General features: G+C 35.8%; 1 protein-coding gene, 1 non-coding gene and 1 pseudogene across 19 annotated transcripts in view; 1 reads left to right on the top strand and 2 right to left on the bottom strand.

Moving 5' to 3' along the window:
- CCDC171 (coiled-coil domain containing 171) overlaps positions 1-17664 on the bottom strand; it is a 340483-nt gene that overhangs the window by 168523 nt on the left and 154296 nt on the right. For all 18 annotated transcript variants that reach the window (XR_015169517.1, XR_015169516.1, XR_015169518.1 and 15 more), the window contains 3 exons: positions 10058-10284; positions 9385-9567; positions 5174-5359 (listed from right to left, as the gene is read on the bottom strand). Coding sequence is in view for 15 of the 18 variants with exons in the window: in XM_086415030.1 (XP_086271156.1) it covers positions 5174-5359; positions 9385-9567; positions 10058-10284 (596 nt within the window). In the remaining 3 variants the exon portion in view is untranslated. The remainder of the gene's footprint in view (positions 1-5173; positions 5360-9384; positions 9568-10057; positions 10285-17664) is intronic.
- TRNAS-GGA (transfer RNA serine (anticodon GGA)) lies at positions 1112-1183 on the top strand. Its single transcript has one exon. It is a non-coding gene; the product is annotated as a tRNA-Ser (tRNA).
- On the bottom strand, positions 9069-9183 carry LOC147366869 (U4 spliceosomal RNA; annotated as a pseudogene).

The following is a 17664-nucleotide window of genomic DNA, read 5'->3' on the forward strand; positions in this document are numbered from 1 at the left end:
GATAAAAATCTTAATCTGAGTGAGGCAAAGTAATTAAAAAAAAAAATCATCTCAACCAACTTGCATTTACTTCAAGAATGCAAGGCTGGTTTAACATTAGAATACTTAATGTAAGTCAGGGGTCAGCACACTTAAGGGCCTCCCTGGTGGCTCAGAGGTTAAAGTGTCTGCCTACAATGCGGGAGACCCAGGTTTGATCCCTGGGTCTGGAAGATACCCTGGAGAAGGAAATGGTAACCCACTCCAGTATTCTTGTCTGGAGAATCCCATGGATGGAGAAGCCTGGTAGGCCACAGTCCAGGGGGTCGCAAAGAGTCTGACATGACTGAGCGACTTTCTTTCACTTTCACTTTGTATGCCACATATAATCTGTCATTTATTCTTCTTTGATTTTAATCTTTCATTGTTTATGAAACTTTAAACAGGTAAAAGCGATTCACAGCTCAGAAACTATACAAACACAGGTAGAGGCAAGAGTCTGCCAATTCCTGATATATTTCAACTTGCTAAGAGAGTAACAGAAAAAAATCATGACTATTGCAGACTTCCCTGGTGGCTCAGTCGGTTAAGAATCCACCCACAGTGTAGGTGACCAAGGTTCGATCCCTGGGTCAGGAAGACCCCCCCCCAGAGAAGGAAATGGCAACCCACTCCAGTATTATTGCCTGGGAAATCTGAGGGTCAGAGTTACCTGGCAGAGCACAGACCATGGGGTCACAAGAGTCAGACACAACTTAGTGATTAAACCCACCAACCAACACTGCAATCCGTAGATGCATAAAATATATTCATAATATCCAATATCCATTCATGATTTTTAAAATTATGCATAATCTAGGAAGGTAACTCCTTTAACCTGATAAGGATTATCAACTTAGAGCAATTCATAGCAACCTATACCAAACTTACTTTTTAATGAAGAAATTTAAGAAAAAATTCTTAAAATTGTCTTTACTTCTCCTCAACATTGTATCCCAGCCATTGCAGTAAGGAAGAGAAAATAAAGGATTAAGGCTTGGAACAGAGAAACAAAACTGGTACTAGAGAACAAATAATATGATGATCTACATAGAAAATCCTTTCTGGAAAGTACAGATAACGTATTGGGGCTTCCCTGGTGGCTCAGATGGTAAAGCATCTGCCTGGAATGCAGGAGACCCAGGTTTGATCCCTGGGTTGGGAAGCTCCCCTGGAGAAGGAAATGGCAACCCACTCCACTATTCTTGCCTGGAGACTCCCATGGACAGAGGAGCCTGGCAGGCTACAGTTCGTGGGATCGCAAGAGTCGGACAGAACTTGCTAACTTTCTTTACTTTCTTTTCAGCACTAGTTTTGGAATTTACTGCAGGGTAAGCCGAGCAAGCACTCACAATGCTAACTCTGACTTCTGCCCTCTGGGTTTTGTGGGAGTTTGATATTTGTCCTTGGAGATTTTCATTACTCTTTAGTACACCACTATAATAAAGTGTTTTACCCAAAATCTAGCTGTATCATGAAGGAAGGCCATTCTGAGCACCAAGCCCAAAGTATGATTTATAAAAACTTTAATCATTTTTCTTTCTATAATAAATAAAATGGCAAAATGTAAACAGTGGTGTTATTAGATGGTAAGTTACGAGTAACTTGTTTTCTGTATTTTCCATATCTTCTATTCATGATCTTATTTTGTTTTTATAAAGAAGCAGCAGCAATAGTTTATTTTTTTTACTTTTATTTTTTAATATAAATTTATTTATTTTAATTGGAAGCTAATCACTTTACAATATTGTATTGGTTTTGCCATACATCAACATGAATCCATCATGGGTGTACATGTGTTCCCCATCCTGAACCCCCCTCCCACCTTCCTCCTCATCCCCTCCCTCTGGGTCATCCCAGCGCACCAGCCCCGAGCACCCTGTATCATGCATCGAACCTGGACTGGCAATTCATTTCACATATGATAATATACATGTTTCAATGCCATTCTCCCAAATCATCCCACCCTCGCCCTCTCCCAGAGTTCAAAAGACTGTTCTATACACCTGTGTTTCTTTTGCTGTCTCACATACAGGATTATCATTACTATCTTTCTAAATTCCATATATATGCGTTAGTATAGTGTATTGGTGTTTTTCTTTCTGGCTTACTTCACTCTGTATAATAGGCCCCAGTTTCATCCACCTCATTAGAACTGATTCAAATGTATTCTTTTTAATGGCTGAGTAATACTCCATTGTGTATATGTACCACAGCTTTGTTATCCATTCATCTGCTGATGGACATCTAGGTTGCTTCCATGCCCTGGCTATTATAAACAGTGCTACGATGAACATTGGGGTACACGTGTCTCTTTCAATTCTGGTTTCCTCGGTGTGTATGCCCAGCAATGGGATTGCTGGGTCATATGGCAGTTCTATTTCAAGTTTTTTAAGGAATCTCCACACTGTTCTCCATAGTGGCTGTACTAATTTGCATTCTCACCAACAGTGTAAGAGGGTTCCCTTTTCTCCACACCCTTTCCAGCATTTATTGCTTGTAGACTTTTGGATAGCAGCCATTCTGATTGGCATGAAATGGTACCTCATTGTGGTTCTGATTTGCATTTCTCTGATAATGAGTGATGTTGAGCATCTTTTCATGTGTTTGTCAGCAATCTATATGTCTTCTTTGGAGAAATGTCTGTTTAGTTCTTTGGCCCATTTATTGATTGGGTCATTTATTTTTCTGGAATTGAGCTGCAGGAGTTGCTTGTATATTTTTGAGATTAATTCTTTGTTAGTTGCTTCGTTTGCTATTATTTTCTCCCATTCTGAAGGCTGTCTTTTCACCTCGCTTATAGTTTCCTTTATTTTTTTAAAGAAGTTTTATATACAGGAAACAAAAAATAACCTATTTAAGTGTTATTCGAAAGCACAAATGAATATTTATCAAGCATAAACTTACTTTTTAAACAGTATCTTAATTCTCATAAAAATCCCATAACTTTAGTATCATTATCCATAATTTTGCAGAAGAGGAAACTAAGGCTCAGAAAGCCTAAATTATTTGCCAAAGTGACAGTACTGGGATTTAAAATTGAAAATACTTGTTCTAAGGCCAGTGCTTTTTCCAATGAACCATGCTGCGTCCCACAAGAGAACATTTTCACATACCACCTGCTAGTTCAATTAAGAGATGGTAATTAAACAATTCTCCACTCCTGACAATAATATTTAAGCTACTGGTATTTTAAAGAAATTAATATCAACAGCTATTTATCTGCTGGAAGATACTATACCTTATATAATTTATATATATTTATACCTGATATAATTTATAATATATAAAAAATATAAATTATAATTATAGCTTATAATTATACAATTATAAGCTATTTCAAAAAGAAAAGATTCCAATATGAGTTAAATGGTTTTTCAAAGCATGGCTAATTACTTTATCTATTAATGGGATATGGAGCATTAAAGTGTTGTTCAGTGGCCAATATACTTATAAAAACATTCAACTTGACAAGTAATCAAAGAAATATAATTCTAGTAACAATGATACATTGATAAAATTGACCAAAAAAAATGCTTCAACAGTATCAGTAACAGCCAGCTTGAGTAAAAAGTGAAATTTTCAGGCATTTTAGGAGAGAATGTTAAAATTTTCTGTAGGCCAATTGATAATATTTACAATTTAAAATATATGTCATTTTGTGTGTGTGTGTGTGTGTGTGTGTTAGTCACTCAGTCATGTCCAATTCTTTGTGATCCCATGGACTGTAGCCCACCAGGCTCCTATGTCCATGGAATTCTTCAAGCAAGAATCCTGGAGTGGGTTGCCATTTCCTTCTCCAATATGTCATTGTAGACCTAGTAATTCTTTACCTAGGAATGAATGCTAAGGAAATAATCACAATATGTGTAAGAAGATTTAGCTGCAGGGTTGCTTATCTTAGAATTACTTATAATGGCAAAAAAAGAAAAAATTAATAAAGAAAAGGGAGCTGAAATAAACCTAGATCTTAAGAAATTAGGTTAATGATTTTTAATAATTTTTTTTTTTTTTAAAAACTACCAGTTTCAATATTTATAGGCCAGGAGACCCTGAACAAGTCCATTGAACTCTTTCAATTTCTTCAAAAAGATGGTAACAATAAGAGTACCAGTTTCACAGGAGGTAGTTTAAGAATGAAACAAAACAATCTTGAGACCACAATATAGAGACCACAGTACAGAGCCTCGTGTAAGTATGCTGCCTATCGGTAATACACTCAATGTAAGGAAGATGGATGTAAAATCTGAATCCCTAGGTCTATAACTTACTAATGATTGCGCAAATTATGTGTCTCCTTGTATCTCAGTTTTCATATCTACAAAATGAGAACAATCCCATCAAGGACTGTGAGTTCTCAACAAATTTTGCCTATTTTATTATTAGCATTCATATTAGTAGTTAACTATTAGAATAAAAATATATTTTTATAATTAATTATACACCCACTCTGCGTTGCTTACTGTTTTTAGGGATGATACATAATACCTACTGTGTAGGCTGTGTTACATTATGTTGGTTTTCCTGGAGTTAGTTGTTCTATTCCAGTGTGTATAATCTCACTAGTGAAAATTTCACAAATAATATAATCATAAACTAAAATTCTATTACAATTTACAGGCAACATTTCCAAGAGATATAACAGCTCTAAATCCATTAATGAAGCTTTCCAAGCAACAAAATTATTTTATTATAACTTCTTTTTTCCCTTCTAAACACCTTTCCCACCAACAAATGACAAGGAGAACAATTCTTTCTAAATCTCCTCCAACACACCCTTAATATAAGATTCAGAGAGACTCAAAACCTTTCAAATCCAAAAGACACATTGATTTTCAATGTTTGGAGGGCATAAAACAAGAAAAAGAACTAAAGAAAGGAGGAAATAAGGACGATAAATTAAAGAATAAAATTGTTACTGGAAAAATCTCTACTTGGTTCCCAACGAACAAAGTCTACTTCTACATTTTCAATACATGTGTATACAAGTTTGGAATTAAAGTCCCGGAGCCACGACTTGTTTCATCCTTGTAAACTCACATAGAATAAAATTTTGTATCTTGGGATCACTTCCCTATTCAAGAAATATACATGATTCCCTGAGAGACTCACACGTGCAGGAAGGAAGGGACTTCTGCAAGGGGTGTTTTCCTACCTTCACAGCTTCTCCAAGAGTTTGGTTTTTGTCAGCTTCCTCACTGGAATGTAATTCAAGTCTATAATTCAACTCCTGTAGTTGCTGTGCCTGCTCATTCAGTAGCATTTGAGCCTGCTGTTCCCGAAGTAACGCATTATTCAGTTCTTCACATGCACTTTCAAACTTCTCATGGGTGATCAATTTCTGAAAAAAAGAAAAAACACTTAATCATAAGCTAACTGCAGTATTGTTTATTTAATATTCAGTATTCTGTTTCCTAACATAAGAAGAATACAAACATCTATAAATGTCTGACACATGACAAAAGTATAATTCATTTTTCTTAATTTCCTAAACCAAGATAAAAACCATCACTCAGGTTTTGAAAGTACAACAGCTATACTGCCAAAGTTATCATTTTTAGTCCAACAAAATCTCAATAAGGACTGATGCTGAAGCTGAAGCCCCAATACTTTGGCCACCTAATGCGAACAGCCAGCTCACTGGAAAAGACCCTGATGCTGGGAAAGACTGAGGGCAGGAGGAGAAGCGGGCAACACAGGATGAGATGGTTGGATGGCATCACCAAACTCTGGGAGATAGTGAAGGACAGGGAAGCCTGGGGTGCTGCAGTCTATGGGGTCACAGAGAGTCAGATATGACTTAGCAACTGAACAACAACAAGCGTTTCAAGTTCTAAGTAAATCCATAACGCTCGGTTTAAATCTGGATACAAGAGCACTTTTTATAAATATACTGATTGTGAAAATTAAAGCTTTTAACAAGTTCCTGTGCTTTTAAAAGATTACCTAAAAGTCTGTGTTCAGTTTATGCTACCATTCAGGTTTCCCTGGTTAAACTACCCTCTCTTGGGAAGAGCCTTTACCACACCATACCTCTCTGACTCCCACCACTACTCACACTATCACACCATCTTCTTGTATTTTCTTCAACACCGTTATCATTATCTAAATTCATCTCATATAGTTATTCACTTTTTTATTGCCTGTCCACACCCTTTCACCAACCACACATTTAAGGACCTGAGCTCCAAGGGGCATAGACCTTCTTCAGCTTGCCCACCCACCACACAAAGGAGAGTCTGGGATTCAGTAGGTATCTGTTGAATAAAAGAATATGAATTCATTATAAACACCAGCCAATAAAAATCTGCACTGTAGTATACAATACAGCGTTTACAATATTATGACTGCTCTGGAATCACTGACAGGTCTAGACAGAGGTCATTCCTTAAGGGGTATGGAATCGAGGGCAGGACATACTTGTATTATCTCCTGTGAACAACATGTAAACAAATGAAAACTAGTTACAACAAATGCCAAGAGACATCTTGATCCTGAAGTACAAAGAACAGAAATGTTTCACAAATGATGGGTAACCTGAGAAATATGTAGAAAACTGAAAGAAACCCATGCAGGTCTCTTAATCACACTAAGTGTATATACGTCTATTTAAGACTGACAACTTTCATTGTTCAGTTGAAAAGAATTTGAAGTGTCAGCTTTTTAACATCCCTCTATTCCCTAAGGCCACAGCACTTCTCCGGGTCTTGTGAAAAAATAGTTTTGTACTTCTACCTTTACTTGTCACACTGCTTTAAATTATTGCTCCTTGCCATCAGAACATTCTGCTCTTTACAATCCACTTGGCCTCTATAAATGACAGTCTTCATCATTTTGCAAGACTTCTTCCCACTTCTCCAAAATGCCTCCTTTACCTAAAAACTTAGCTAACTTTAGCCCCTCTCTTGTCCACGTATCCCTCCCAGAGATTGGCTCAATTCGGTTCACTCTTCTGTGAACAAATAGGGTCAAACAAGTATAGCAATGCCGAATAAGAAAGAGATAGTGTGTGAAAGCAGTTGTACGGAGCTGCTGCTACTGCTAAGTCACTTCAGTCGTGTCTGACTCTGTGCGACCCCACAGACGGCAGCCCACCAGGCTCCCCCGTCCCTGGGATTCTCCAGGCAAGAACACTGGAGTGGGCCGCCATTTCCTTCTCCAATGCATGAAAGTGAAAAGTGAAAATGAAGTCGCCCAGTCATGTCTGACTCTTAATGACCCCATGGACTGCAGCCCACCAGGCTCCTCTGTCCATGGGATTTTCCAGGCAGGAGTACTAGAGTGGGGTGCCATCGCCTTCTCCACGTGTGGAGCTAAGAATATCTAAAAAAGAAAAAGATAATGGGAGTTAGCTTTCAAAGAACAAGTGTCAGTAGATGAACATGGTATTCCAAAACAATACAAGTACTGAAACACTTTCAGCAGGTATGATGTATCCCTCTACGTTTCAACTTTAGACTAAGTTGAAGAAACTACTCTGTTTGCCTCCTACACACTTTGACTAAATTAAATGAAAGATGATGGTTTGAGGCACACTCCCCAATTTTTTAAGAGGAAAATAACATTTTGCCATTTATACAGTTTAGTATAATAATCCTTTATTAATATAGCTAGATATGAACATTAACCACTATAGTGAAGTGGTTAAAAGTTTGAGTTTTAGAGTCAGAATTATGAGCTTCAAATCCCATAATTTCCACATACTGTGTGACTTAGAGCAAGTTACTTAGCTGTTCTGTATCCTACATCCTTTACCTGTTTAAAAAAAAAAAAAAAAAAGGATAAAAGTACTATTGAACTATTATTGACATGAGAGGACTAAATGAATCAGTTAGGGTCAGTACCTGATGCATGATAGTCAATATGATCATAAAATGTTAGAAATCATCACAATGTTAAACTACATAATTGTATGCCAAATATAAAAAATTTCATATCTCATTCCTTCAATTATTACTTCAATTAATCCTATTTTTATTTCTACACTTCAGTGAAAGTAATTCACACTAAACATTTCTTGGTGCACATGCTTTGCATTTTCTGCAAACAAGTTACTCGACTAAAGTTTATTTGCTCTAGCAGTTAGCCATATCATTTCCTATGTTTCAGTCACAGTCATGTTTTAACAGGGCTATGAGCTCTGCTGACAGACAATCAGTACTCCTTTAAGCATCTGATGTAACTTTTTTTTTCTCAGTTTTCTTTACTGAGATGATTTTAATGATTCTGTGCTTTTTATTTAATTAACATATAACATTGCTTAAGTTTAGGATGTATGACATATTGATTTTAAACACATCTAAACTGCAAAACAATTACCACTGCAGCATTAGCTACTCTATCAAGTCACATAATTATTATTTCATTTTGTGATGAGAACATTTAAGTTCTAATCTCTTAGCAAGTTTGAAGTGTATTGTTGCTGCTGCTACTGCTAAGTCACTTGAGTCGTGTCCGACTCTGTGCGACCCCATAGACGGCAGCCCACCAGGCTCCCCCGTCCCTGGGATTCTCCAGGCAAGAACACTGGAGTGGGTTGCCATTTCCTTCTCCAATGCAGGAAAGTGAAAAGTGAAAGTGAAGTCGCTTAGTCGTGTCTGACTCTTAGGGACCCTATGGACTGCAGCCCGCCAGGCTCCTCTGTTCATGGGATTTTCCAGGCAAGAGTACTGGAGTCAGGTGCCATTGCCTTCTCCGGAAGTGTATTGTTAGGGCATTTTTTTAAAATTTTTATTTTATTTTTAAACCTTACAATATTGTATTGGTTCTGCCATATATCAAAATGAATCTGCCACAGGCATACATGTGTTCCCCATCCTGAACCCTCCTCCCTCCTCCCTCCCCATACCGTCCCTCTGGGTCGTCCCAGTGCACCAGCCCCAAGCATCCAGTATCGTGCATCGAACCTGGACTGGCAACTTGTTTCATATATGATATTATACATATTTCAATGCCATTCTCCCAAATCATCCCACCCTCTCCCTCTCCCACAGAGTCCAAAAGACTGTTCTATACATCAGTGTCTCTTTTGCTGTCTCGTATACAGGGTTATTGTTACCATCTTTCTAAATTCCATATATATGTTAGGGCATTTTAGTTTTCAATTAGCAATAATCGCGCCTCAGATAAACCTCATTGGCTACGATACTGCCACTGCACAAAGCTATGTTAGGGCATTTTAGAAGGGAAGTTTTCTAAAGAAATTCTATTGAGGGGACTAATTTATCTGAAAAATATAAAAAATTAATAAAAACAAACATGCATTTGCTCTCTGACATTTTATATACATATTATATGTATACAAAACATATTTAATGTCAGAGAAGCACTTACCGAAGCAACGGTTTTAAAATCAGATATACTTACAGACTGCTTAAATTCATTTAATTGCATTTGGAGACCCTGGGTTTTGTCAAGCTCCTTCTTCATTTCATTCAGATTCCGTTTCAGTTCTGTGACCTCTAAGCGCAGTGAGCGACGCTCCACTTCTGCTGCATGCAGCCTTTGTGTGAATCCAAATATTTGCTTCTGTAATGATGCTGTGCTTTTCTGTTGTCAAACAAGAACAATTTTACAAGAAGGCACTACAGATTTTCTAAGAGGTCCACAGCAATGACCATTTTACCAAGTTAAATGTAACCTGGAATACACAGATAACAATATCAGCTCTTACTAAAACTTGTTTAAGTGAAAGCTTTATTTTTTATGTGACCAATAATGTGCCTTACATGAAATGAACAACTGAAGGAAAGAAATAATCTAGATGGCTAGAAAATGTAATAATCAATTAATTCCTACACAATTCTGTTGTAGCATACTTAGAGAGAACAGTATATTCAGAACTCATGCCAGAACTTTTGTAGTTTGATATTACTGACACTTATTTGGAGGTGCTTTCATTTATCATATTAAATGATTACATGAAATCTAAAAGAATTTGCATATACTTGTGTGCAACTAATTTAGGCTACAAATAAACTTGATTTGGAATTAAATTTACAAGTTCTAAAATCCCTATTTAATGAAATTGCATACATACCAAAATGGGCACATGGCCTTGCAGGCCATATTTCAGGGCCGATGTGTTTACTTTATGAAGTCCACGGGCCAGCCTCTGAACCAGGGAGTCTTTTTCTACATATGTAATGCTCCTGTTGTTATGCAAAGGCATACTGTCCATTGCCAGACTAATTTTATCCATGAGTTTTGCGAAAGAATTCTTGGCTGCCCCTATAAGTAAATGCCCACAAATTCTGGAATTTGGATCTTCAAAAGAAAAAGAAAAAAGGCACAGAAAAACGGGACTTGTCGCATGTTCATTTCACAATACTGCCAACCACAACATAATGAAAATGTTTTCTCAATTATATAATTCCTATTAACCAATAGCAATCCATTCAAGAAGCTCTGATACTAATTTTCACTGAGTAGGAAACAGCTCACCTACTAAATAATGTATCTAAAGAAAATCTGCATGTATTTACAGTATTCCTTCATACTAAGCACTATGACACTAAAAAGTCATCATCAATCTTTTGTTCTAAAACCTAACAAATTCATCTTCTATTTATAGCTGCTGAAGCTTATTACCTTAATGTCACACTATTTGTATTATCAGAAAAGAAAATATAATTTGCCTTATTCCAAGGCAATTAAAATTTTACAACTACCATTACTCATTTTCCCAGAGGATTTTGGCAATCATTCCTCTCATATAATGGACTTAAGGTCCCAGCATATCCAACATGACCTGCTAGCTGCTAGATTCATCAGGTCTGTAATTAATAATTGTGTTTAACGCTGATAAATAAAATCGTCAGTGTTCTTTCTACTAATTGGTATTCCAGATAATGGTTAATAGGTTTACTTATGCCTTAATAAAAGTCGTGTAATTTAGTTTTCCCTCTGCTACGCAGGTCTTCATCTGTCATTACTTGTCTTACGATACTATCCATGTGAAATGGCAAACATGAAGAGACTGTTTAAATGAAGCAGTATACCACTCTACATTTCAAGCTCCTCTGCTGTTGGGAGTTCATTTAAATCTTGTCTACACATCAGAAGAGCAAAAAGAGCATTTGGCTAGTTTTCTCCAAGAGAAAAGTGTTTCCTAATTCTAAGAACACACATGGCTGGGCACTGGAGAGTAACGCTGACTGAGAAGCTGGCCCATCAGTGGTTTTCTATGTCAGAAACTGTCATCTCACAGAAGCCCTATGTTCAAAAATTTGAGCCTGTTTTCTTTCTTTATTCCTCAGTTTATGAAAAGAAAGATTAATTTTTAAATGTATGCCTCAGTTAGAATCAGAGAACCACACTGCTTAGAAGTTACATGTAAACTAGAAATTGTTAACTGGATAAAAGTATACAAGTCTTATAAAACATCTACATGGATAAAACATCCTCCATGTAGAACTGATTTCTTTCAGCTGTTGATGCTTCGGCTTCTAAGAACATAAGGAAGAGTAAGTTTAAAATATGTCCTCTGTCGTAAGTATGTTCTCTGAGAAGCCCATGGACAGAAGGCACACAAAGTATAATTACAATACTCAGTTCTTTTCAAAACAGATTCCTTAAATAAATCATGAATAAAAAAAGTTAGTAGGTTTATGTAGAATAAACACATAATGCAGAACACTGTAAAGAGTTACAAAACTACAGGATGTATTTACCAGGTTAAATAATTGAATAAACAGTAAAATTTATGTATTATAACATTCAATATAACACATCAATTCCGATGTCTATATATGTACTCCCGGTTTCTCCAGCAAGCTTGCAACTCCTTCATTATTTTCATCTAGTAGACTTTTTTTGTCTTCACAGTGCCAGTCTAGCATATTTAGGTATTTTTAACAGGTTTGTTGGATTAAGTTATATTTCTTTTTGCTTCTATAGTAGCTGCAACAATGCTGAATACGAGAATGCATTCAATGATCCCAAGAGAAGTTGATTAACATTAGCTTTTATAGTACGTCAAAAGTTATTCTAAATAAAGGAGATAAAGGCTCATTGTTATAAGAAATTTTTAGGAATACAAAGGTAATAAACCTTTTACCCTTTAGAAGAAAAAACAACTATAATTAAATTTTAATGAATGGTAGGGGTTTTTTTCCTGTATCACAGCAATGTGTTGTGTAGACACTAACCACTCTGAAAGGTGAAATGAAGTGGCAAAATAATTTCACAAGGCATTCTTTTGAATTTTTAAGAAGTGGGAAAGAGGCATACACTCCAAGTTTCTGACTGCTACTTTCAATGAATTACAGAAAGCATATTATTTTATAAATGATTTATGCTTTGATGAATAAGAAGTGTTTTTACAATTTACTTCACATCATACAGTATAGAATACAATTAATTCAATATTAAACAAATGAAGAAACAAAAAAATCCTCCAGTGACATAGTAGTAGAATTATTTGTGTAATAATACAGAAATAAGAGGGAAAATAAAGTCACTGAAATTCCTCAGGTCTAAACCTGTCTGGACTGTTTAAAATGTTTGACTTGTTACATTTAACAAATTCTTGTTTATGCTAAATACATTTGTTCATCACTTTCCCCTAACAGCATAAGTCTTTCAAGAAAGAAGAGGACTCTATGTTCTGCAATTACCTTTTCCAACAGAAGGGGCAATATTGTACGACTAAGGTCAATATCCTCAAAAATCCATAGAGAATTGTTTCGACCACTAGTCTTAATGCTAATATGCGTGATATACAAGGAGTTCTTATAATTATATTTGAAACAAACACACACTCCCATATATGAACATAATGAGTTAATTTGTAAAAGAATATGAATGGGTATAGAACAAATGAAAAGATATGCAACCTAACAATCAAATTATAAATAAGGAATAACATAGAGCTTTCTTACCTCTTTCAAATTGATAAAGATGAAAAAGACTGTCAAAACTTTGTGTGCCAAAGATATAATGTGAAAATCAGAATTCTAAGTGCTGTTCATGGAAGTGTAATGCAAAGAAACTTTTATGAAAGGAAGACAGACTATAATTTCCAAATGTAAAACATGCAAGCTCATTTCTTAGGACTTAGCCAAGGAAATAATTGCACAAGTATAAAATGCTTTTATGTACAAATATGCTAATCACAGCACAGTTTATTATAATATTACTTAAAATAGTAAAAAAATATGAAAAAATGTCAATCTCCATCAATAGGGAATTCTCAGAGTAAATTATATACATATAAACAATAGAATAACTGAAAAGTAAAAGTGTTAGTTGCTGAGTCATGTTCAACTCTTTGTGACCCCCATGGACTGTAGCCCACCAGGCTCCTCTGTTCATGGAATTCTCCAGGCAAGAATAATGGAGTAGTATGTGATCAGATATAATTAATGAAGTACACTTATCTTACTGACATAGAAAGAAATTTATTATCCACTGAATGGAAAAAAAATTATAATGAGACATGATTATATGATTTCCTCATATACAGCTGCAGGTGTTGGTATGTATATATGTTTACACACATGTCTGGAAGATTTGTAGAAATCATTCAAGTGTTAAGAATGATAGGGATAGCCTTTTGGGTGATTTTTATTTCTTCTGTGCAAGTTTCTATACTGTGTCAAGTTTTTCTATCAGGCACAAACACTTTTCCAGAAATAACACAAATATTTTGAGAAGCACTGCACACTGGGACTTCCCCGTGGCCCGGTGGTTACGACTCCACACTTCCACTGCATGGGGTACAGGCATGGTCCCTGGATGAAGAACTAAGAGCCCACATGCCACAGGGTGCAACCAAAATAAATAAAGCTTAAAAAAAAAAGCACTGTATAACTGCCTTCCTCATTCATTCATTAAACAGTTAGTGATAGACCAACTCATATGTATGAGGATACTGTGCTAAGCAATGTGGAGATGGGATCTATAACACCGATTAAAAATCAGTAGCTTTTGTTTCTATCAGTACTATTTATAAATAATACTATAGATATAAATGACCAATAACAGGAGTACTCAAAAACATACCTTGACTTAGACAAATGCTATTGTGGGGAATGATTATCAAAAGCAGGGGGTTATTGGTCATTTTGGTCCCATATACCCCTTTGGTAGCCTGATAAAACCTATGGATCCCCTTCTTATAATATTACTTTTAAACATGTTAAGTCAAAGTATATAGAATTACAATGAAAGCAAATTTTATTAAAATGCAGTTATCAAATGATTTTAAGGTTCATGAGACCCAACCTGTCAATTCTTCAGGAAATCAGTCCCGAATATTCATTGGAAGGACTGATGCTAAAGCTGAAGCTCTGATATTTTGGCCACCTTATGCAAAGAACTGACTCACTGGAAAAGACCCGGATGCTGGGAATGACTGAAGGTGGGAGGAGAAGGGGACAACAGAGGATGAGGTGGCTGGATGGCATCACCGATGTGATGGACTTGAGTTTGAGTAAACTCCGGGAGATAGTGATCGACAGGGAAGCCTGGCGTGCTGCAGTACATGGGGTCACAGAGAGTCAGACACAACTGAGTGACTGAACTGAACTGAATGTATTATATATAAGATAATATATTTAAAATATAGACTAATTAAAATTAATATTTTTAAATAGCATGTGAAAGTTGTTGCTTAGCCATCCTAAGAACCTTGACCTATGAGCTAATCTTTATGAAGGCATTAAACATGTCAGGCTCGCATCAGTTTTTAATATTTAGAAGTGATGAAAATCCTAACCCACAGAATATACTGCTACAAATATAATTAAAGTTCCTATAGTTCACTTTACAAGGCAGAGGTAGGCATTTTTCAAAAAATATTAGAATACACCAAGGCTTTCAAATTCTTAACATATATATAAAATACATAACCAACAGTGACTAACTGTATAACACAAGGAACTATACTCAGTATTTTGTAATAATCTATAAGGAAAAAAATCTGATAAATAATATATATATATGTATAACTGAATCTATTTGCTATAAATCTGAAACTAATATAACACTGTAAATCAACTATACTTCAATGAAAATTTTTAAGAATCTATTGTGGAAAGTTTTTGTTCAAAATTCAGTGAGTTCATCTTTGGCTAGGTCAATCTATTCAATAAATTTAATCACAAAGTTAAAAAGATTGTGAATCTATGATTCGGGTTAGATGCTATGAAGACAGAAGGAACTTAACACTTTTGAAAGAGTTCTGAAATGTTTCCAGGTGCTTACAGGTTGCTCTTTCAAAGAAGTAACAGAATTTTTTACTTAGGGAATCCTGGAAAGCAAAACAGAATGAAGAACACAGAAGCTCCACTGGGTGGAGGAACAACCACTAGGCTTGGTGCCGTCCTGGTATGTGGTCAGCTGCACGGCATCAGTATCCAGCTATACACAGAGACTGATAACAAACCATGTGTGTGAAAGTCTATTACTGAGCACCAAAGGATGAGCGTAAACAATATCTAGAGATAGTTGTAACAATTATATTATAATTTTAAAGTAGCTGTGATTTTAATTAGCAACTAAGTCACCATGCTGTTAATATTATCATGGTCCGTCATCACCATGCATAACTGAAGGAAATGTTGAAGTTCATTAATGGTTAGTAAACCAAGATGTAATTATTTTTCATTCACGTCCATCAACACTCCCCCTCTGAATTCTATCCATAGAACACTTTGAGAAAGGTTCTGTGAACCCCAGATTAAAGAATATGCGTGCAATTCAGGAGACTTGGGCGCAGTCCCTGTGTCAGGAAGACCCCCCGACTGGAGTGGCTACCCACTGCAGTATTCTGGAATTCTGTGGACAGAGGAGGATGGTGGCCTACAGTCCCTGGGGTCGCAAAGAGTAAGACACGACGGAGCGACTGACACACCTTATCTAATAAATATACTACTCAATCATAAATCTTCATCCTTGAGCCTCTACCTTTCCATCAGCTTAAATAGTAAGGAAGCTACATCCCTGGACTACTTCACTCTAAAAACTATTATAATATGCTCTCAGTTTTCACTGAAGATAAGTAACACTAGCAAGAAAAAAACTTCTGTATCTTCATGAAGCAGCTTTTAAAGATATAAACTGTGATGTTATTCAATACTTCCAATATGATAATCCATGTAATAAATTCCTCTTAGGGTCTAGTAGCAAAAAAAAATAGTTTGCTCTGCATGTTTGGAGACATAACAGAGCGTCCTATATCTGGGGAACAGCAAGCAGCTCAGTTTAGCTCAACTGTAGGTTTATTAATGAGAGTGCAGAGAGGTGAAACCATACAAAAAAAATGAGAATCAGAGCGAGAAGGGTTTTGTATACCAAGCTAAAGAGCTGATTCCTAAAGTAAGAAATGAAGACTAATACTGCTGTTGATACAAAGACATGTGCCAAACCAAGCACCGCCAGCACGCAATAACTCATTTAAACCCTTACAACAGCCAATGAGATTACACAATTATTAGTCATTGAAAATAAGTCATGAAAAAAGAACAACAAAAATGGTGCATAGGACGATCTGGTCATATTGAAATATACACAGAATTTGAAAGAAGTACACACAAATATTAATCATACTCTCAGAGAGGGATTACAAGAAGCTATCTTCACTTAAAGTGATATTTTATAAATACCTGTATGCTGCCATAACTTTTTTCTGGAACAAGGTGGGGGTTAAAAATATTTTTAATACACATGTATTATTTTAGAATAGATCTGAGAAGAAATTTTTTCTTTTGTTCTTTTGCAAAAAAATATTAAAAGAACAATTGTGCTGCTTTGTTAGATAGTATCTGGATATTCAATCAAATTTTCTATGGCTCCTAAAAGTTTCCACAAACTATCTGTAAGTTGCAAAAATATGTTAAAGCTTCATATATGTTTCTTAAAATAATTTTGACCTTGTAAATTATTTTAACTAATAAATATACACTATGGAACTGTGACCCTGGAATTTGACATGGTCACGAACACTTCCAAAGATAAATTATTCATTCCAAAGTGTTCTTATGCTTGGGGCTCATGCACTGGGATGACCCAGAGGGATGGTACGGGGAGGGAGGTGGGAGGGGGGTTCAGGATGGGGAGCACGTGTACACCCGTGGCAGATTCATGTTGATGTATGGCAAAGCCAATACAATATTGTAAAGTAATTAACCTCCAATTAAAATAAATAAATTTAAATTTTAAAAAAAGTGTTCTTAAAAACAGGCAAATAAATTTTAATTTAAAAAAACAAAATAACTGTTCATCATAAAATCCTTTCAAATTTTCTATATGCTTGAAAATTTTCAAAATGTTTGAAAAATACAAGAAAAGGCAAACATAATCATTTTTAAAGCCACAAAATACACGTTGGGAAGTTAAATGTAGCCTCCTTCAAAGGAGACACGAGTAGCTCAAGAGTTAAAAATGATCCCTGGTCAGACTGTACTTGTTTGAGATATGAATGACATTAGGTGTTTAACAAAATTCTGTAAATTACTTCTTCTCACACTTTACTGTGTATATAGACCATCTTTTTAGAACGCACATTCTGGCATGAGATTGTACTTCTAGCATATCACTGTTAATGCTGAGGTTGCTGGTCCACAGCCACACTTCGAGTGTGGCTCTTTGACCCTTCAACATGTCTCTTTGTACTCTTTGTTAGGATTCAATAAAGTCTTTAAG

Source organism: Bos grunniens, chromosome 8 (assembly GCF_055505025.1).
Source record: "Bos grunniens cultivar Pamir isolate PY7600 chromosome 8, Bosgru_T2T1.0, whole genome shotgun sequence".
NCBI lineage: Eukaryota > Metazoa > Chordata > Mammalia > Artiodactyla > Bovidae > Bos > Bos grunniens.